This window comes from Melopsittacus undulatus, unplaced genomic scaffold, assembly GCF_012275295.1.
Source record: "Melopsittacus undulatus isolate bMelUnd1 unplaced genomic scaffold, bMelUnd1.mat.Z mat_scaffold_391_arrow_ctg1, whole genome shotgun sequence".
Lineage (NCBI taxonomy): Eukaryota > Metazoa > Chordata > Aves > Psittaciformes > Psittaculidae > Melopsittacus > Melopsittacus undulatus.
The window spans coordinates 27439-51042 of NW_022994291.1; the positions used below are offsets into that span (position 1 = coordinate 27439).

The 23604-nt window shown below is 40.4% G+C and overlaps 1 protein-coding gene across 1 annotated transcript in view; it reads left to right on the top strand.

The window, feature by feature from the left end:
- Positions 1-23604, top strand: part of LOC117438495 (sodium leak channel non-selective protein-like) — a gene marked incomplete at its 5' end in the record, with an annotated part of 53903 nt that overhangs the window by 24816 nt on the left and 5483 nt on the right. Inside the window, 2 exons of the mRNA XM_034073987.1 lie at positions 8681-8817; positions 10502-10643. Coding sequence (XP_033929878.1) covers positions 8681-8817; positions 10502-10643 — 279 coding nt within the window. The remainder of the gene's footprint in view (positions 1-8680; positions 8818-10501; positions 10644-23604) is intronic.

Consider the following 23604-nt stretch of genomic DNA (forward strand, 5'->3'; position numbering starts at 1 on the left):
TGCCTGTCCTCGTTTCCACCTTCTATAAGATTCTTTTTTCTCCTCTTAATTTTCTCAGCAGCTCCTTATCCACCCATGGAGGCATCCTGGCCCTCCTGCCACATTTTCTTCTAGTCTCCTCACTATCCTGAGTAACTCGAATCCAGCCATCTCGTGACCTCTACAGCCAAGGCTACCCTAGATCATCACATTCCCAAACAGCCCTTCTCTGTTGGTGAGCACGAGGTCAAGCATGGCACCTCTCCTTGTTTGCTCCTTGTCATGGTTTGAGCATGTTTTGAGGGTGTTTTTGTTCAAGGTTTTTTCCAGCCAGGTGGAGGAGGGGAGGCCAGGAGAAAGGAGAGACAGGACACCTGATCCAGGCTAGGCAATGAGGTATTCCATACCATAGCACGTGATGCCCAGGAGGCATACTGGGAAGGAGAAAGCTGGAGGGTAGAGCTGGAGGAAAATGGAGGAGGGAGCACATGGTGCTCAGCCGGGCAGGGTGTAGTGAGTTATGGATCAGTGGCTGGTGGGGTGTTGTATTCTTTTCACTTGCTGTTTGCTGTATCATTATTATTTGTAGTAGTAAATGGCAGCAGGGGTTTTGTGTTATGCCTTAGCAATTAAACCGTTCTTATCTCAATCCGTGGGGGCTACATTCTTTGGATTCTCCTTCCTAACTCTCTGGGAGTTGGGGGACTTGGTTTAAACCACGACACTCCTCTACTGCTTACAGAAGGAAGTTGTCTTCCACACAATTGATGAGCCTCCTGGATTGCTTGTGCTGGGCTGTACCATCGCCCCAACAGATAACAGGATTGTTGAAGTCCCCCGTGTTGACAAGGGCCTGTGAGTGTGAGGCTGCTTCTATCTGTGCATAGAGCACTTTGTCCACAGAGTCCTGATCAGGTGGTCTGTAACAGATCCCCACAATAATGTCCCCCATAGCTGTTCTCCCTTTGACCATGACCCACAAGTTCTCTGTAGACTGATTACCAGTCCCCAGATAGAGTTCCATACTCTCCAGCCTATCACTGTCATAGATAGCTATTTATGACATAAAATAGATGTCTTTTCTAAAGCACCTGTAGCCTTCCATTCCAACACTCCAGTCATAAAGTCACTCCATCGCACCATGTTTCTGTGATGCTGGTGATATCATATCCCTGTAACTGTGCACGCATCTCTTAATTCCTCTTATTTCCCATATTACAAGTGTTTGTATAGAGGCATCTGAGCTGAGCTCCAAATGAAGCCAGCCCATTGGCTGGAGTGGCTGAAACAGCTCTGACTAGTTCCAAGCATTTAATACAGGTGCTGGCAATTGGCTGAGAGTGATGGGATGGAATGATGCCCCCATCCCTCAACACATCTAGTTTAAATCAGCCTTGACCAGTCTGGCAAGCCTCCTACCAAATCAGCTATTTCCCTTCTTTGTTAGACCAGCTCCACCAGCCTCCAGGAAACCTGGCCTCCCAGATTGAGTCGCATGTTCTAGATACCCAAACCCCTGACAATGGCACCACCATTCTGACCATTTATTAACCTGCCAAATCCACCTGGCCTTTTCAAGGCCTTCCCCTTTGACCCAGAGGATCAGTGAAAAAACTATCTGAGCCCCAGAGCCCCTAACCACCTCTCCCAGGGCTCTGCAATCCTTCTTAATGTTCTCCAGGCTACTGCTGTCAGTATCACTGGCACCCACATGGCCAACTAGAAGTGGATAATAGCAGAATTTACTGGAGCACGGAGCCCCTCTGCAACATCCCTGATCCATGCCCCTGGTAGGCAACACACCTCCCTTGACACCAGGTCAGGCCGACAGATGGATGCCTCTCTGCCCTTCAAAGTAGAGTCCCCTACTAATACGACACACCGCTTTTCCCTGGAGGCGCCAGTAATGATCCTCTTTACTGGTGCATTAGACAGTTGTCCATTCAGTGCTGTGAGTGTATCCTCATTAGCCCCTTGCAGAATTGCAAAGTGTTTCTGGATGGGGATGTCAGATTTAGGAGAAAGCCCCTTGCTTTTAACTGCATTTTCCTTGTTGTTTCCAAGAGGTGATTATGCGCACTTTCTACTGGAACTGGGCAGAGGCAGTAGCATTTTCTGCTACTGTATGTGAAAACCATAGATATTTTGCCTAAAAGAACACTGTTCAGTCAGGCACAAAAATGTCCTCATTTCAGATAGGAGCCCAGCTGAGGCTGTCTTCTGCAGCCTATACCACCATCTCCAGTAACAAACGCGGTGACTTTTCTCTTTCCCCCCAATAGACCACACAAGAAATAAGCCTATGGGAGAGAGACCAGCCGTCATTCTGCATCACAAGGACTTGAACAAATGTGCTGGGGGGATTTGGTGCCAGTCTCTAAATCTCTGCACTCTATACAGTACCCTTAGGTGATACTTAGCTGAAGGTTTTAAAACTGTTCTACACAACTGAGTCACTGTTGCAGGGAAAAGCTGCTCAATCCATGTGGTTTAAACCGAATTGAAATCAAAACACTTTATTGAGCAGTTGAGAACACGGACTTAGGCAGCAGACAGTGAAGTGTTGCATTCAAGTAGCAATACAAGAGGCAACCTGCCAAACTAGGCACATGAATGTTAACGAACAAGGAAATAGCTAATCACTGTGTAACAAACGCAGAGGAGATTTGTTCAGTTCTTCTTCTTTCCAAGAGAAGACCTCCCCATAAGCAGCATGGCAGCAAACGCCTCTTGGTGTAATGATGAAGAATGGTGAGGAAATCCTGTATGCTCTCTAAGTTTCTGCAAAGTTCATGCAGAGGGGACCAGGACCCCTTTCTTTCACATCTGTGATCGCCACAGTCAACTGACTGTACGTGGTATAAATGCCTTTATTGATGCAGTCTGAACACACAGATTAATTTACAAGGACACCCAGCAGCAGTGCCCAGTGTGTGGCTGCCATGGGCAGGGACATCCTGGGGGCCTCTTGAGCACAGGCACTGCCTCAGGGCCAGCACCCCAAAAGCCTTTCTCCAAGGGATGCTGGGCCAAGGGGCAGCAGCAGCAGGGCTGCAGTGGGCGGGGCTGCGGAGGCCCCGTCACCCCCGTGTCACAGGGCCACCACCCACCAACGCAGCATCACAATGCCCCGGGGCAGTATAAGGCAGCCTCCTCCCCTGTCCCACTGCCAGAGAGCCTGGTGCTGGCACCAGGACAGAGCTGGAGCCTGAAGGCACCCAAAAGGAATTCCTTGAGGCACCCCTGGAATTACTTGGAGGGGCAGAGGACGGAAGACTGCCCGAAGCTGCTGGAGGTTCTCTGCTGCAATTCCAGCCCCTGGAGGGGTCACACTTGCAGCTCATTGGATGGATGGAAATCTGTCTTTAGTCTTTGGGGAGATCGCCATCCTCATCTTCTGGGGAGATAGCGGCAGAAGACAGAAGAAGCAGGGTCCACAGCCGGCCCAGTGCCCTCCCGCAGTGCTTTGGAGCTCCCACTGCCGGGCACAGGAAGGGTTTTTGCTGCCAGGGTTGATGAGGCCAGGGTCACTTTGCTGTTCTTGGAAGCCCCTGAGATGGCTCCAGGTGGAGGCAGAAAAGGCAGGGCCAGTTTCCCCCAAGAGCCATAACCAGCCCGTGGACCAGGAGCAGGTCTTGCTCACGTGCTCAGGGAGTAGCCGATCGCCAGCACTGGGGTCAGGAAGGAATTTTCCCCCGGGGCACATTGGCACCGGTCCCCGGGGGTTTTTTGCCTTCCTCTGAGCACTGAGCAGGACCACTTGTCAGGGCTCCTCGGTGCATTCCGGCTTGGTTATCGCCCGGTGCTCGTGCTCCACGAAGGTGGCCCTCGTGTCCTGCAGCTGGGGGGGGAAGAGCTTTTTTCCCCCCAGGTGGCCTAGCAAGTGTCCCTGGGGTTTTTTGCCTTCCCCTGCAGCCGAGCACAGCCCCTTCATGGGGCTCCTTTGGGTTAGTGTGGCCCAAGGGCAGCAGCTCGTGCTCCACGCAGCTGGCCCTCGTGCCCCGCATCCGGGGGAGGCAGAGTTCTGGACTCCCAGGGTGGCCCCAGCGTGGCCCCGGGATTGTTGCCTGTCCTCTGTAGCATTGAGCACCCCCCTTGTCAGGTCTTCCCCGGCCCATTCTGGCTGGGTTCTTGCACTGCTCTTGCACCACCACAGCACCGCTAGGAAAGATTTAGGGAAAGAAAATATAACCTAATCTAGGCTAGGCTAAAATCAACTATACTAAACTAAGCCAAACCTAACTTTACTTATAAATACTCTTTCCACCTGTAATCTTCCTGATTTGTGTCTTTGAAAGTGGTTTTTTTTTTGGTGTTGAAAACCGCTTGGCATTTCTGGCAAATAATGGTCTCATCATTATACAACTCATTGTGAGTGCAAGGAATGGAATGGAATGGAATGGAATGGAATGGAATGGAATGGAATGGAATGGAATGGAATGCAATGGAATGCAATGGAACAGAACAGTTATGTTATCTCATGCATGTAGATCTGCATGACAAGCTCTGACATAGGTCTATGGGGCTGTCTGCAGTGCAGGTCCCAATAGTGGCTGGTCTCCCGTGGTGAGGCCTAAGGAAACCCGCAGGTTTCCTCTCGCTCCAGGGTTGAAGTAGTCATCTCTGGAATGCACTGTATAGCTCTATAGACGTGTTAATAAGATTTACACAGCACAAATACTGCTTCTTAAAATTGCACGTGTTACTTTTCCAAAGTTCAGTTTGGTTTTTGTTTGAGGTTTTTTTAAAATCTTAATTTCCAGATTACTTTTTACCTTCCTTTTTCAAGGTGCAGTTCTCACCAATGATTTGTGTTGAACTCTAAATCAAATACAGGTACAAACATGTTGATACGATTTGATGCCCAAGCTGAGTGTGTACTGTGTAAGCTTATTCATATGCATATCTTCTTTTAGTACAGCTCATTCATGTCCAAAATTTCACCAGATCCATACAACTAAAGGATAATATCAGAAAGGGGAAAAATAGGTCATTTAATCTGCCTTTTTTGTTGTTTAGTGTACACCTGATTTAGTGCTAATGATTTGGATTTCATTCAAAGCCCTATTTGACAAGCCAAAGATGATGCTAAACCTGAGTAGTTGGAGAAGTAAAAAATTCTGGAAAACTCTTGGCTGGGTGCTGCTATCAGTTTGTCATATCTTTCATCCTCACGCACTTCCATGCTCAAAGCGTTTGGTGTTGGAGTACACAGCATTTCCTGCTAAGAATGTGACACAGATATTGTATAGTGATTTTATTCTTCAAATACAGCCCCTAAAGGAGATTTGCAGTGAAAAATGTTGATATTTAGCAGTGCACTATAATGTACCTAACGACATTAATTTAAAACTATCCTATAGCGAGACTCCTGGACTTTCTCAAGAGGTTTGAACTTTTCAGTCACTGTGAAATTATTCTGGGCAGCTGGCCAGTTCCTAAATAACTGTGTGTACATCAGTAGCAAAGCTGTTAGTTTTGTACATGATTGATCTCAGCCTGTTATGAAAACTGTCAACTAAAATGAAAGAGTTAGAGCATTACAGTACATTTTTCATGATCATTTAATTTCATTGAAGTATTTACAGAGTGTTTAAGTGATTTTCGCGTACCCTCGCCTCACAGACCTTATGAAAATGGCGTGAAAAACTCGTTACGTTTTGCACATTGCTGGATCTTCTTTCGTGATCAGAATTAAGTAAATAGGGAACAAAGCAAAAAGTTAGGAAGAGTAGGTCTTCTCCTTTTGTCTGTGGTTAACTCTGTTTCTTGTTTGGCATGTTCTCACCAAAGTGTCAATGTATTAGAAACTCAATGACTGTGTTAAATTTGAGCTTTCAGTTTGCAAAAATGCTGCTGTCTCTAAATGAAAATGGGTGATACTAAGAGATGCTCACCCTCGTTAGCCTTTTGAACTGTTTAAGTGATCTTGTTCATGTTACCAGTCCTAGAGCACTTCCATGTTCCAGGCTGTTACATCGTACAGTCTGCACCATCCTTGCCACATTTCAACATAACCCTGTACCTCTAAAAATATGTGTTTGATATGGGTTAAAGAAAGTTGGAGTGTAAAGGTTTTAAGCAGCAATACAAAGTAGGATGTATGGCATGGAGAGCAACAATTACACCCTAAGTGCATAGAGAAGAATGTGGTGAAGCTAAGTGCCTCACACTTCCCCATATGTAATAGTATCACAGCATGAATAATTGGAAATATTCTTTGGAACTGCTTTGACTGCTTAGACTTCAGGTTATTTTAAAGACTACCTTGAATCATTCTCCTGTTTAGAGTTGGGATATTGCTGTCACCTGGCTTAGACTGGGGATATTGCTGTCCTCTTGCTTACCTGTTGATCTATACATTTTTCTGCTTCCAAGCTCTCCCCAGTCTGGTCTGCAATTTATCATATGCTCTAATCTGTATACACTGATGTCTGTAAACAGGAGTTCATAGCATGGCAACATTCTCCATGCCAAAAATCTGCATATTTATGCAATTATTTTTTGTTAAAAAGCAAATGGCAGAAACTTGCAAACCTTTTTTCCTCTAAAAAACATCATTTTCCAAAGCTATTCCACAGTACAATATTGCAGAAAAGCCCTGTTAGATTATCCAGATCATTTCCTTGTCAGTGCGTGATTTCTTTCTGCAGTACTCTGGTGTTTCAAGGGTTCTGTCTAGCCTGAATTTGAAATGATGAGGCACTTCCCTCCAGAGACCTCTCTGAACACTTGGAGACTTCCCTGTAATGATAGTAATCTTTGTTCTCATTCTAGACATTCCTTATCTTAATTTCATCCTCTCATTCCTGTATTTGGGGTACTCTATTATATGCTTAAAATAATTAAGTTTTCAAATATTTCTTACACAAATCTACATCATCACCCTTCACCTTACTTTATTATTTATGGTAGATGTAGTATAAATATTGGTCCCTTTTAGCCTTTCTCTCCATTTTATTCCCTTTCCCCAGTTAGTTTATGTATCTCTCCGCTGGTTTTGTCTTCTGCACTGTTTTGGCTTGATAGTATAAGACTGGTGAAAGTTATTTAGAAATGAATGCATACTGAGGTATAGTCTCTTCAAAGCACCACATACTGGAGCTGTGGACTTCTGTACTGTCTTCTAAACCTATATAACATCTAGCCAACAGAGACTGCTTGTGAGCATAGCCTTTAGCAGGTAGTGTAATTGATGTACAAATTGGTCTTTTGATGCAATATTGAAGTACAAGTTCTTGATTAGTTTCTGCTCTTATTCTTGCTATAGATTTTTTTGTCTGTTATTTCCTGCCCTTTTTTCTAAATCTGTCCTTCCAATGTAGTTTTTGCAACTCTTCATATTTTAATATTGAGGATTTCATTGATGTCATCATTTCTTCCTTTTAAGGATCATTAATAAAGCAAATAGGACAGGACATAATAAAGATTTATGCAATAGTACCCTGCTATTCTGACTCACTGCTTTACCATTAATCATTAGTCTTTGTAGCTCTTCAAGCAGTTTTCCATGTATATGACAACTTGTATCTAGCCAAGTAAGAACTGATTTTCTGTTTAAGCTATCCTGTGGCTGGAAGTGGTGATGTTGCTGATAGCATGACAGTGAAGCTGAGCAGTTGTTCTTCTATAGCATGCTGCAGGAACAAGTATTTCACTAGGCAGTGCAAATAAAAGTTAAAACTCTGGTTGACTTCCTAGCCTTGTGAGAATCTATAGCTGATGTCTGTCAGCAGTATTCCCTGCAGGCGCTGATGGTGAAAATATGTTTTAAAATGTAAGCTTCTAAGCCTGTGTTCACAAGCAGGTGGGAGAAGAAGAATTGCAATAATCTCAGAGAGATGTATGCTGATTGAAATAGCATGCAATACACATAGCAATTAAAATAAATGTAAAAATTAATTTAACTGATTCTTTTGACTTGGTGTTTTGTTGCAATGACACAAATGAATTGCTGCATCAGGTAGTAAGAATTTAAGAATCCTATCTCCATATTATATCTTTTTTATCATATATCATTAGATTTCACCATCATTTGTCCACATAGATAGATGTATCTGCCTTTTCTTTACTTAAATATATGATATTCTGTGGAATAACTGTTTCTGCATATTTATAAATACAACATGCATTGTGTGATTTGCTGAAGCTCTGTCTCAGAACTGCTGATGTCGATGGATTCTTTTAAGTCCTTTGTTATTACTTGTAATACTCATCTAAATGTAATTTTCCAGTTATTTTCGTGTTCTGAGAGCTAGATTCCTTTAGAAATGCTCCCTTTTAAAATGCCATGTTCTATTTGAATATTCAAGAGCTGTCAGCATATACAAGAAGATGTGCCTAATAAGAAAAGACCATGGGTGTTTATTTGCTTGATAAAGTGTAAGGGAGCTGTGAAGAAAACATAGAAATAAGCATATTGAATGGGACACTCATACGCCTCATATTTTAAAATTAAAATTATTAACAATCCTTCCATTTTATGACTTTCAATTAAAGGCATGGTATTGTTAGGTATTTGTCAGCTTCTAGCAGAAGCATACCAGTAACTCCTATCAAATTTACCCTCTGTAGTTCTTTGCTGCCATCTTCTGTTTCTTTTAATGATTGCCGTTATTATTTGGATTCTGGAAAACAAGGCTGTGATATTACAGAGCAAAATTTCCCTTTCTGTCATTTTGTCTCATTTCCTTGTTTTCAGCTAAAGCAAAGTGAAGCAAATGCAGATACAAAGGAGAAGCTTCCATTGCGTCTACGCATCTTTGAAAAATTTCCTAACAGGCCACAAATGGTGAAAATCTCCAAGCTTCCTTCAGATTTCACAGTTCCAAAAATAAGGTATTGAAATATTTCCTTTGCTAGTATGCCATAAACTTCTCTGGTGCCATGTAGCATCCGAGATATTTAACTGGTTTCCTTGTGGGCTCAGCAGATAGTTCAGAAAATCGGAAATGAAACAGAATTAATGTTGGCATCAGAAGGATGTAACATTTTGGTTTTACTTCATTCTTACTTTGGAGGAAAAAATAATAATCCTAAAATTTCTTAATGTATTCGTGAAAGCAACTGGATTGACCATAACCAGCACAAGTACAATATGATTGAAAAGTGTGTTGTTGTTACTCCACTCACATTTGGTTTTTAGATTCTTGGCTGACATAGACAACTGCTAATCTAATTGATTCTCATGTAGCTTTTTAAAGATAAGGTCAACTGGCAGCAAATCATTAGAGGGATAACACAGGCCATCCAATACCAGTTACTCTCTGATGACCTTGTCCACTCTTTGTATTTCCATAGTTACCATTTTCCTGTAAAATTCACCTTAATAAAAGATCCAACCCTCTGTTGTCTACTAGGTCATCAGTTACAGTTCAGTTACTCTTGTGTGGTCCCAAAAAAAAAGCTTATTGAAATCCAGGGGCTGCTCTGTAGCTGGCCAGAGAGGTCTTCTAGCTGTGCCCATTCCAGTATCTCTACCAAGCACATGCTAGGAAAGAGGATGGTGTGAAAGATGGGTGTCATGGTTCTGGGTCTCCTGAAGTTATATTTTTTTTTATTAAACTCACAAGGAAGCTAAGGTAGCTGTTTTGACCTGTTTGCATCATCTTAGCTGAATGAAAGGTGTAATGCTAGTCAAGAAAAACAACTTTCCAAACCTCAGGGAAGCAGTCATAGATGTTTTGCTTTTAGTATCAAAATACTGTTTGGTTATACATTGAGGGCATTCTATTCCTAGTCAGCCTTTTTTGGTATTTCTTTCTAGCTGTGTTTTTCCCAGTAGGGGGAACATGTACACTAATACGTGACCTGCTAACTACTGAAAGAGACTTCAAACTATCACTAGTGAATCCTATCTTTAAATCTGAAGCTATTGTACTCTGTAGAGCTCTCAGATAAGTATTAATTTTGACATAGTCAGCTTACACTGAAATTAGGGCAGCTCTACTAAACTTAAAATACAGCAGGATGAATGTACATATGTTGTAAACAGAAATGCTTCTACATTTTAGACATGGTATGTGTGAGGGACAAAATTGCTGAAGTGCCTTAATACTGGCATTCAAAGCAGTTATCTGAACAGATGTTGTTTGAAATCTTCAAGAACAAATTTCTTGCAGAGAGTATGTTTCCTTTGGATTATAGCAGTGTTTGATGTACACTGAAGTAACAGCTTGCTGTTTGATGAGCTCAGAACTGAAAACTGCAAAAGGCTCTTCAAATTTTTACACTTTCACTGGTAAATGAATAAATAAATAATTATTGAAAGGAATAAAGTTATTTTCGTAGAAACTGCATGCAAGCCTCCCAGCTCTGAATTCAGGTATGGATTTCTTTAATAAATGAATTTAAGTTTTATCAGTTGTTTTGGCATTCCATCCATTTAGACATCTATAGCTCAGTAGAACTTCTTGGAGTTTATTCGTTTTAGCAATAGTGGGCTGTGACATGTCCTAAAGAAAACCAAATATTAACTCTTCGTGGAGTTCTAATCCATCAATATCTTCTATTTGTTCACAAGGGAAAGTTTCATGAAGCAGTTTATTGATCGTCAGCAACAAGATACCAGCTGTTTGCTGCGAAGGCTTCCTTCGGCATCTTCTTCCTCATGTGACCACTCTAAAAGATCAGCAATTGAAGAAAACAAATATATTGATCAAAAGGTAAATCAAGAGTATAGGGCAGTATATGTCTTTCCTTGCATATTGTGAGAAAAGACGGGAGATTTTTCAGTCTGACAAACTATATAAAAGTGAATACAAGCTAGGATGACTAAACCCAGGCTCAAAGGCTGTATTTAATTTTGCCAAAAACAGACAGCACAGCAGATCCTCATTTTATTTAAACCTTCATATCTCTGGCTTCAGAATTCACAATTTGATACATAATTTTGTTCAATGCATCCATCTTATGAAGTTATTTTTTAAAGTAGTCTTGCTGTTACTCACTGAGAAGCTCATGGAAAATTAGTTTGTGAATATCACATTGAACTTTTGAATGCCTTGTTACTGTTCCAGTGTTGAAAACACACTTCACTGAGGCAAGGTCTCTGTGTAATCATTGGAGAGGTGTAAAAATGTAAGAAATATTCTAGTTATTTAAAGGACATTAACGTCTCTGTAAGCCTGGGAATCATTAGAAAACAGATGCTGACCATGTATATTTGATACCCATTGTGTTAAATGGTGCTACTTTCCCAGCCAGACTGGCGTGGATGGGAGAGACCTTAAACTTGTCCCAGCAACACAGTAAAGTCCACAATATGCATTGCAGAGCTGTGCAATGATTCAGTATATGTGTCTACATGAATACAGTTAGGAAGTATATTAAATTGCAATCTTAATTCCTTCTGCCTGCTGTTCACAAAAGTGAATAGTTATTGTGTTTGAAGATAGATGAATACCTGGCACAGTTTATTCACTGAGATCTTGCAATATGAACACAGACTGCTGCAGTCTTTTCAAATTTTCACTTCCCTCCTAGAGCAGCTACGTATGATCCAACTTTCATTTTTTAATTGAAATAAGTGTTTGCAGATTGGTTTTGCACTATTCGACCTGCTTTAAGCACATACTTTTGGATTCCCATGGCTCAAGGGTAGAACCAATGATGAGTAACATTCTGATAAATGCAGCTTAAAACAAGGCAGTTACACATTCCTATTAAGAGGGAGAAAGCACTAGGAAGCATTTTCTGGAAGTAATTACTCTGGCTTTCTATAGTTACAGTTGCCAAGGCAACCTCACTTTTGTATCAAAAAAATCTTCATAAAAATATCCTTAAAACAAGCTTGGAATGACTGGTTGCACTTAAATATAAACCTTACATGCATACTTTACTTTCTTTGTAAAAAAGAAACCTGACCAAACTACTAATCCCCAGTGCCTAGCAGGATGCATTTCCACTGCTCCTGATAGCAGTGCCATGGCTTCAGAAACTTTTCACATCTTTTTTGCATTGCAGTTGATGAAAAAAAAACCAGTGTGGAATCAAAAAGCGAGATTCTGCTGGCAGATTTGACTCTGTCTTTTCTTTGCAGTGTCTTAGCTGTGGATAGTTCCTCCAGTTTCTTCTGGACTTATATCAGTACTCCTGCATTCATAGAATCATAGAATAGTTAGGGTTGGAAAGGACCTTAAGATCACCTAGTTCTAACCTCCCTGCCGTGAGCCATGACACCTCACACTAAAGCATGCCATGCAAGGCTTTGTCCAGCCTGGCCTTAAACACTGTCAGGGATGGAGCATTCACAACCTCCCTGGGCAACCCATTCCACTGCCTCACCACCCTAACAGTAAAAAATTTCTTCCTTATATCCAGTCTAAACCCCCACTTTTTAAGTTTCAACCTGTTACCCCTTGTCCTATCACTACAGTCCCTAATGAAGAGTTCCTCCCCAGCATCCCTGCAGGCCCCCTTCAGATACCGGAAGGCTGCTATGAGGTCTCCATGCAGCCTTTTCTTCTCCAGGCTGAACAGCCCCAACTTTCTCAGCCTGTCTTCATACAGGAGGTGCTCCAGTCCCCTGATCATCCTCGTGGCCCTCCTCTGGACTTGTTCCAACAGTACCATGTCCTTTTTATGGTGAGGACACCAGAACTGCACACAGTACTCCAAGTGAGGTCTCACGAGAGCAGAGTAGAGGGGCAGGATCACCTCCTTTGACCTGCTGGTCACACTCCTTTTGATGCAGCCCAGGATACAGTTGGCTTTCTGGGCTGCAAGCGCACACTGAAGCTGGCTCATGTTCATTTTTTCATTGACCAACACCTCCAACTCCTTCTCCACAGGGCTGCTCTGAATCTCTTCTCTGCCCAACCTGTAGCTGTGCCTGGGATTGCTCCAACCCAGGTGTAGGACCTTGCACTTGGCATGGTTAAACTTCATGAGGTTGGCATCAGCCCACTTCACAAGCATGTCAGGGTCCCTCTGGATGGCATTCCTTCCCTCTAGTGTATCAACTGAACCACACAGCTTGGTGTCCTCAGCAAACTTGCTGAGGGCGCACTCAATCCCACTGTCCATGTCACCAACAAAGATGCTGAGCAAGAGCGGTCCCAACACCGATCTCTGAGGGACACCACTTGTTACTGGTCTCCAGCTGGACATTGAGCCATTGACCACAACTCTTTGCATGTGCCCATCCAGCCAGTTCTTAATCCACTGTTTCCACACCTCTTGAAGTGATAGGAAGTACTTAATACATGCATTCCCTTATTTCCACTTCAGCCACAATTTTTGGTTTCTCTAAAAATGTACCAGTATATATGGTGTTGATTTTCCCTCAAAATCAATCTGACCCATAACTTGTGGTGATCGGTAAAGCAAATCAGGTTTCGTTCTCCTATATAATTGGTTTAGTAAGTCTTTTCATTTTTACAATTACTTCCTTGAAAAGATGTTCTAAGTTGTAAAAACGGAGTAGATTTTCATTGCATTATTTCTTTTTTAAGGTATTTTGCCTTCTTAAAAGAGTTGAAAATATTATTCCTATATCTGTTTATAATTGTGACAGAAACTGGTTTGAAATTATTTTCTTCTGTGCCAAATGAACATAACAGCTTTTGGAAAACAGATTTCTCTGCTATAATCCTTTTCTAGTCAAGTCTGTGAGTTCCTGAAGTTTTTCTAACTCTTCCAAATTTCAGACTTATTATCAAAGTAATGAACTGACCAAACACTAATATAAAAAATTGCTTTTAGATCCCTATACCTTTTTTATGTCCCCTAGGAGTTCTCTCTCAGTGTGTGAGGTCTGAGTGGGTGTGTGGAGACAGACTACCATGCTCATTTTACATCCAGTGCCAGAAACACCTGAACTATCTCAGTCTTGGATGCTTGATAGGCAGCTTAGCATGATGCTTTAATTGAGCTGTTTATGAGTATCTGTAAGTTTGTGTGCAAAAATGGAATTCTCTCAGGTTCTCTGAACTTAACACTGCTGGAAACGCAGGATAGTTGGATTGCACTCTCTGCTTGAGGTCCTACAGAGCAAATTTTCTAAAACCCATTGATCTTGCCACAGACTTGCTCCATTGTGTGCTGAGTTATTCTGATCTATCCTGATGTGGTCTGCAGGCCATGAGTTGAAGAGCTCTGGGTCTAATTAGAGAAACCAGCACTGTCCAAGTTGGTGAGGGTACCCCTGTTGTAGTACAAACTACCATGAAGATACTTTCTGGTGAAAAAAAGAAGTCTAATCAGAAAAAGTGCAAGTATAATGAGACAGTGCCATTATAAAATTAATGTTAATGAAAACATGTCTAAGAAAAGGGCTTAAAAATTAAAAGAGGGAGTTACGGTATTAAATGAACATTGTAGATGTGGGAGAATTGGAGTTTTAGAGACAGAGAGTGTTCTTTTATACTTCCACATTTATATGGAAATTATTCACTGTATGCTGGGAATTTCCTTAGCTAACCAGTATTTTGTAAATTCTTGGACAGGAGAAGAGGATAAAATAGGGAAACATAATTTTTGTGTGAGTGGGTAGATGAGAAGAAAGAAAATTGGCACAAAAATGAGGACATCTCACAGTGGTGGCTCCCACAAAAGCATGAGGGATTCTCAGCAAGTTCTGGGGGACAAAGATCTAAATGAGCTTTAAGATTTACAATAAATCAGGTGCCCAGCAAAGTACAGCTGAGTTGCCTGCAGAGCATTGGCTTTGGCTTCATAACTTCAGGGCTGGAATCAGAGGAGCACATGAACACCTCAGAGTGCTTTCCTAAGGGGTATTCAACCTTTAGCAGCCCTGTGGAAGACTGTTGTGAGGACACTCCTGAACTGGTTACTTATCTTTGGCCACACAACCACACAATGCTGTTAGAGTTCAGAACTGGCAGGCTTATAAGACAAACTTTGAAAATGCCTGTGGCTCAATAAGTACATATAACCATGTGCATGTTTACAGCAGGAGTGTATTACAAAACAAAGCAAAAGAGCTTTTAATATATCCATGTATTTTACTGAGAATCTCCCTTTTAATTGAAGGAATATAAGCAAACCAGTTCCTTTATTTTTGTATTTGCAAGATTAACTGTATAGTAACAAACGTACTTTGTTTTTTTTCTGTTTTATAATCCTGTTTCCTATCTGTTTCCTTTCATGTGTATGAGTTTTGTTTTTAGCTCTTCAAGCAGTGATATTAGTAGCCATTCCATTTTCCTGTGCAAGCAAGATCCATCATTAAGGTCTAGATCCTGTAAAAGTTTGACCTCCCATGCCATATGCCTCTCCCACTGATTTCCTCCTTGCAGTAAAATGTAGCTGTATGATTGGAGGTGGTGATGAGAAAGTGAGAGCTGATCTCAGAGGTAGCCAGAGCCATTACTTTGGAGGACTATGAATATTAATCAGCAGACCTCTTGCAGGTTTCTACATTCTTTGGGGAATCAGGGCACTGAGCTGATGTGTTCATGATGACCTGTGTTAACCTTGTACAGTTATAAGCCTCATCTTGGAAGGGCCTGAGTACTTATCGGCACCCTTTGTTTTATGTAGAAATCATTGTCTCTCGACACCTGAAGGAAAGTTTATGATTTTATCTGTTTACAATTTCACACACAAATTCAACACACAAGATTGCCCACAATTTTGAATGCATGTTTGATGAACATCATAGATACTCCATTTGTGAGCTGCTAAGACACAACACCTATTCTTGATGTTTAAAGTGGCAATTTCTTCTGGCATGTCTTTTTCTGATCTGTGATCAGCTTCTTCCGTTCATTCCATAGTTTCTAGTAAAAAGAACCACATGTATTTCAAGAATATTCTGAAATTACTTTTCCTTGCAGAAAGTATTTGTAATTTTAAAAGCTAAAATAGCTGAAATAGCTGTTCAGCTTTTATAAGGCATAGCTTTCAGTAATCGAAGACAGGGTGTCCTAAGATATCTTCAGGCATGAAGTCATAAACTGTATTTTTTTCTTTCTTTAAAAAGAACCAAGGGTAAAATATTTACTCATAAATTACCACTTGCAGAATTTTTGGTTTTTATTGTAATAAACTTACGTCCCAAATTAATCTTCATTAGGGACTGTAGTGACAGGACAAGGGGTAATGGGTTAAAACCTAAACAGGGGAAATTTATGTTGGATATAAGAAGGAAGTTCTTTACTGTAAGGGTGGTGAGGCACTGGAATGGGTTACCCAGTGAGGTTGTGAATGCTCCATCCCTGGCAGTGTTCAAGGCCAGGTTGGATGAAGCCTTGGGTGATATGGTTTAGTGTGAGGTGTCCCTGCCCATGGCAGGGGGTTGGAACTTGATGATCTTAAGGTCCTTTCCAACCCTAACTATTGTATGATTCTGTGATTCTAATCAGCCTCTTCTGAACTTTGTTTTGGGCATTCTAATTATGCAAAGCAGAATTTTGGCATAAAAAACACAGTATCATTCTGTTGTGTTCCTGATTATTCTTTTCTCCAAGTAATTTGAAAAAGTAATTTTATTACATTAATTTTGAATATAGCAGAAACTAATAAAGTGTAATTGCACATGAATTCCAAGTAGAAAAGATTATTTATTCTTAAACAATAATAAATGCTGATTTTTTTTCTGAAATAATTCTTGAGGAACTTTGTGTTTAAGTATAAACAAAAATAATTCATTTTTTATCTTAATCTTCGTTTACTGAGTATCTGAGTAGAACTCTGTCATAGAAATTCAGATTCCACATACTGCTTGTTAATTAAACACAGCCAAGTGCATCAGTCCTACCTATTTATGTCATTCACAGGTGTTGACAAAATCTATCTAGCTATAATATTCAGGGAAGTCATTAAAACAATCTATCTGCTGGAATGAGAATGACTGTGGATGCAGCATTTTACTCCTCATTACAGTCTTGATTCTCAAAGATTATTTTTGCCCCGTGTCTGTTCTCATCGTATCTTTCTAATGAATAGATGTAAATGCAATGAGGTATTTCTGGTTTAATGAAAATTAAACAGGAGACCTCTTTGTCTATTCTGCGTTTTTTAAAGGTCTTGTTTCTTTTCAGATAAAATACATATGTAACAATGTCTCTGTGTCTAAATAATCAATTTATAGAAAAAGACATTTTCCATTAAGTATTTTACCACGTACATATTTCAGCTGGTAATGTTTATCTTTTCTGACCATGTTTCCTTTCAGAGCAGAGAAGGCAGAACTGCAATAGTAACAAGATTCTTTTCTTGTTATGGTTTTTCCCTGGCTTCTGATGATTTTAACTTGCTTTGTCACTCATGCCTTCACATAGTATGATCAAAATTCTGCCTGAAAAAGATGAGTTTTCAATTAAATTCTGACAGAAAGTAGGCTGGTAACTGGATACTTTGTCATTTCCAAAAAGTACCACAATTCAGCTCTTTTTTCTGTCATTAGCTTTCTATTTCATCAGTTTTGCACTCAAAGATTTCAAGGGTTTGATACAAAGGCTGTGAATATGCATTAAAACACAAAAAGTTGATCATACTCCTCCTGTTTCTTCAAGCAAATAAAGTACAGTCATGGCAAAGTTTTTAGGGATGTTGTAGTCTAACAGAAAATAGCATGCATTATTTTGGGGTGAGGGAAGAGACAGTGAGGGGCTGGGTTACAGGAAATTTCTTCTGTTTGAGCCTTGTACTCTCCTTTTCCTGCTCCTACTGAGGAATCCAGATCTTTCTTGAAGCACCTAGGTCTCCCTCAGCCACTCACAGGACTTCTTCACAAGAACCAATTGAATATAGTCATGATCGCCTTGTTCTAGTGAAGGCAATTATATGCATGTGCTCATAGAACCAGGAGTAATGTTATTTCTCATTCCTCCAACCCAAGTTACTTCCCACTTGAAACTCACAGTTGATATCAGTCCTCTTCCATCTAGCCCAGCATGGCAGTCCCTTCTCTACAGCCTCATGATCCCTATCTCAAGGTGAGATAGGATCCTTATCCTCCATCACTGTGCACCCAGGAGAATGTATTACAGCTCCATATCATCTTGGCCAGGAGTCCTTACTTCCACCCTGTTGTTGACTGTCATGAGTAATCTACCCAGCCCTCTTTACTAGCTTTTCCCAAGGTCTCCCTGGCTCCTGCCTTGAGCAAAGATGGAAAACAAAAGAAAACAAACCTATCTGAGGTTGCCCAAATTATCAGGGAGCTGGAGCACCTGTCATATGAAGACAGACTGAGAGAGTTGGGCTTGTTCATCCTGAAGAAGAGAGGGCTCCAGGGAGGCCTTATTGTGGCCTTTCAGTACTTTAATGGAGCTTATAAGAATGGGACAGACTTTTTAGTAGGTCCTGTAGCAATAGGACAAGGGATGGTGGTTTTAAACTAAGGGAGGGGAGATTCAGGCTGGGTATAAGGAAGACGGTTTTTACTATGAGGTGGTGAAACACTGAAACAAGTTGCCTAGTAGATGTGACATCCCTGGAAACATTCAGGGCCAGCCTGTATGGGACTCTGTGCAACCTGATCTAGTTGAAGATGTCCCTGTTTATTGCAGGGGGCTTGGAACTAGATGACCTTTGCAGGTCCCTAGCAACGCAAACTATTCTGTGATTCTATGGCAAACCTACCCATTAAAATGCTGAAAGTGAAAAACTCAGATATGTCAAAGGGAAAAGTATAGTATGACAAGACATAAAAGAGAGGGATTCTCCCTCCCTGGAGTTGTTCCCCCATGTGTCTGAGATGGACTACTATCATCCCCTTTAAGTCTTTGAGGGGTTTATGAGTATGCTAATATTAACCTTGTCCACATTCTCAGACTTAATTGAAAAAGGTCTTTGGTTATGAAAGGACATGTAGCTTTTCCAAACCACTAGTCATCTAATTAGAAGAACATGGCTTTCCTTAAGAGAGAGGCAGCAATCAAGGGCTACAAAATGAATTAAGGCTATTTCAGGTCAATGACTCCCAAGAGTTAAGAAGATTATGCCTACTTCTCATTCTAGACATCTGATCAGAAGGGACAGCCTTTGACTCCTCGTGGCACTTATCTAATACTAGACCACTTCTGCACTGTTTAGTTAGCCTGTTTCTTATTTAAGACAACCTCACCAAGGGCTAGATTTTTAAAGTCCAAATTAAAATAGTTCTACTTGGAGGGGGAGAAATGGATTAGGTGATCTCTAGAGGTTCCTTGTAATTGCGCCCTTTAGGATTCTGTAGCCATTAAGCAAAGTTTTCAAAAGGGCTTAAGAAGTTCCCCACTGATTTCTACAGGATTTAGTCACTTAACCTTCTTAAATTCTTTTGAACATTTGTTGTGTACCTACCAATAATTTGCCTTATATTGCTCTTCATTTTTTTGTCACATTCATTTTGATAGAGTCTGATCTCTTCAAGCCAAAGATACATAGGCAGAAGGTTGTTGAACAAATAATATTTGCATTTCAGAGGCTACATAGGAAACTCTTGTGGGCCAAAAATATCATACATTTAATAGAATGATCAAGCAGATTCTACCCAAGTATTTCCTCACTGTTTCTTAAAAATCACTCTTATATATTGCTTATTGTGTTGACTCTTCATATTTCCCCAAGAAGGTTGTTTAAATAACAATATAATACAGTCTGTTCAATCTGCAAGTCTACATAAACCATCAATTGTCATCCAACAAATACCAAACTGAAACAGAAGCTTTGGATTTTTTTTTTTTCTTGTAATTTCTGGCTTGGTACAAAAGACTATTCCCATATGGTTCTGCAGTTGCCCATAAAAAAAACAGCACTAAGCTAAAATTCCATACTTTCAAATAACACTAAAAAAAAATCAGAAAAATATATTGCATGCACTTTTTTTCCCCCCATTTTCAACCAAACATTTCAGATATTTATATCAGAATTTACTTATGACCTTGTCTCACCTCATGTTGCAGGCCACCCACCAGCACTTGTCTCTTCTGCCAGCTCTGCAGTGGTCTGATACAAGAACAATACACTACATCACCAGTTTTTACCTGTTGATAGCATACAATTATCTGTCCAATTCAAGTTGAAAACAGTTACTTTATGCAGTCCTTGCTGGGGTTTGTGCACTGCACACGTCACCCGCCAAATCTATCAAAACCTTGACAATGAGTGGCATTTCTCGAAATGTAAAGCCACTGAGCCATATCTTAGCTGTTATAAATTGCCACAGATTGCCCTGAAGTCAGCAGTGCTGAGCCAGTACACCTAGGCTGTCAGACTGGTTCACACGCATTAGCTGTCACCTAGAAAAGGTACCATCCTATGTTGCATTGCTTTTAATCTTATGCCAAGGCTTTTGTTTTTCCAGGGTAGAAAGCCTGGATTTTTTAAATATACTACTAAATAAATACTCATTTAAGATGTCTGCAGTACCTTTTCAAAGCAGCGGGTGGCACTTGCAGAGCAACAATGTGCTGTGATTTAGCTTCTTTTACAGCAGTTACAGTGGTTTATTGCTTTATCCTTGTCATTTTGGACAAATGGGATCTCATAGGATGTAGCATTCAGGTTGAGTTCACACTAACTGAGTCATTTGGTCTTTCTAAAGTCTGTCCTGCCAACAGCAGCCCTTGGGTGCCAGCACTTGTTGGAGAAGCAGTACCTGCAGATTTCCTAGTTCTGTGTCTATGGTCACATCTGTGTAAATAACCTCAAACGAGTATGGGAAGCAAGACATGAGCTTTAATCATGGTTTCATAGGAACACATGCTTTCCATCTAAAACCTTTTTATCAAGGAAATACTATTGGTAATTTGCTGACCTGTCACAGCTGTTCCTTGCAGATTAAAGTAACCTGCAGGAGTTCTTTAAGATGTGCTGTTGAAAACATATTTAGCAGTAATCGGATGCTGGTAGCTGATTTCAGGACAGTGTCTTATGCCAAAAAATAAGGTGCTATAGCAGAAAGCTATATGGCATTGTTATTTCAGCACCAAGTGTACTTATAGGTAACATAAAGAAGTAAATAAATAAATAACAGGTAATAAAGATACACTGAGGGTGTCCTCACACTACATTACAATCTGTAATAAAAAACCCAGCAGGCTAAGCAGATATACCCTAAAATAACTCAGTAGAGTATACTGTACTTATTTAATTCCACATCATCTGATCAAGGAATGTCTTTTGTACATTAACACTGCTAATAATTTCCTCTGCAACATTCAAGAACTCGGCAGGTATCACAAGTTTTAATTGCCAGACTCATTTTACACCAGCATGTGGCATCTAGACATTATTAAACAAAATACTGATCATCTCCCCCATTTTCTGTTTGCACAGTTCCATTGCATTTGCCTGGTGTGCTATGCAAATTTGGAAAATGAAATGGGAAGCAGTTTGGTTTATTTATCTAATATAGAAATAAGGATATATATATTTAAAATCTATAGTAATGTTTGATTTTCTTCAGCATGAATATTGGCATGTGCATGTTGCTATTTGACTGACTCCTGCCTCCTTTAAATACGAGAAATGGATCACTTGAGTATATCTCTATATATATCTGGGTATTTTAAACTTGAGATACTTTCACTAGGGTTCTGCTTAAGGGCAGACTCCTAATCTTGACAAGCTGTAATCCTTGGAACTGCTTGGTTTGTATTATCAGTTCCATTTTGAACCACTGAGATCACTAGGCACCAAAGTATAGGATCTTGTGCATGCTCATGTGTTCCTAGGTTAAAGAGCTGGATACCTGGCTCCAACCTAACTTCTGTCACAGTGCAGAGGCAGACAGAATGGTAACAAACCTTCAAGACTTAAAAAAATCTCAGTTCATTGGGTATGTTTAGACTACAGTTAGTGCCCAAGGATGTACTGTTTCAGGTGCAAGTTTTACAGCTAGTCCTTCTGAAAAAAAGTGCAGGAAAAATAAATGCACTCTTTGCAAAAATAACCTGGTGCAATAACTGTGGTTCTAGGCTCTTTCCCATTCCCATCACTTCTTAAGCATATTTAGGCATGTTTAGGCATAACAGTAAGATTCATGAGCAGCTTTGGGAGTAGGAACTAGAGGAACAGTCTTTTCTCCACCATCTCAGTGGGTCCAGAGATGGGCTTCTTCCTGCTGTTTCTCTTCATCTCTCTGGCTCCGTGGGTGTTTCCCTTCTGGCTGTGCAGTGCCAAATACCAGAATGCAGCGCTGTCCTTGCAAACTTCCAGCAGACAACTGGAGAGTTCACTGAAGGCATCAAAATGAAGGGAACAAACCTTTTCCAGCTGAGGCATGCAAGGGATTTAGCAGTATGCTTTTATTCAAAACATACATTGCCTTCTTCTTTGTTAGTCTTGCTACCTAGAGGGAGGACTCAGCAGTCCCTGACAGACAAATGTGCCAGATACTAGTAGCCATTGGTCTAGACCTCCTGGCAGATTTTCTTGAGATGTTCTTCCTTGTTGCCACTAGGATGGTCTTAACACTTGGCCCGGAGAAGGACTAAAGGTGTCATTACAAGCACCCAGCCTCCCTGTGAAGTCTTTGAAAAGAAGGAGACTCCTCATTCCTGCTTTGCCACGCCACGTTTCCCTGTGGAAGACCTGGGTGAATTTTCCTGCTTGGGCCACACAGTTGATGCCAAAGTGTTTTGACACCTGTTATAAACACTGAAAGTGATGTATGCCGGATACTGAGCTGTAGACAATTCCAGGAAAATTTGCCTTCAGTTTTTTCTCAAGTCAGATAAGTAATAACTGGAAATTTGAAAGGAAATTAATGCTTCCTGTGTTTGAAATCTTTTCAGTTTCTAAGATGTTAACAAGCAAAGAATTGTTACTAGAAATAAATTGACATAACACATTAGCAGGCAGCACTCTTTTTTCCCCTGATGTTTGATGTAATTATAATTATTCTAAAGTAATTATTTAAAACAGGGGAAAAAAAACAAAACTCAAACCAGTTGTTTTTCTACTTTCATTATTCCCATAAGTTTGATGTTCCTAGTTGAGACATAAAAAAAATATTAGCTAACACTTTACAAGAGGATGGATATTCTTTTGGTTTGGAGGTTGGATTTTTTTTCTGATAAGGGGAGAAATCAGTTATCTGGGAATCCACTAACATTAACTTCACTGACACCAGAAGAAAAAAGATGTGAAAGAGTTGTCATTGTTTTCATCGTCAGTTATATCTAAATCCATAGTAAGGTACCATGCTAATAAATGCAAAAACCTGTCATGAGATACTGCAAATCACTTAAAACCTACATAAGTATGTTTATATGAATTATTTACCCCTACACAATATTTAATATAATGGTATATCTCATACTGTGATTTACAGTTTATTTTGATGTTAGTCATATCAAGGCAATGGAACCATTTTTTTTTTGCTTTTTATTTGAATTTCTGTTCAGAATTGGACAGTTCTGAACAGAATTCAACAATTCTGTTACTATTTCTTTAAATCTTAACTGAAATTCGGGTACCTTATTTTCCAAACTACATTCTGAAGTGTTGCATACCTTATTTCAATTTCCAAGTTGCTGGTTTTTTAAGGATCCAACAGAATCTTAGAGTAGTAATGTTTTCAAATCCTCTGTGTTCTTACTTCCACAGGCAGTACAGAGATAGGTTAGGACTTGAGAAAGGTTAGAGTCCACACTCGAAAAGGCAAGGGTTAGGAAAGTGATTGTAGCTTGCTACTACAGGTGTGGCTTAAAAAGTAGTAATCATTTT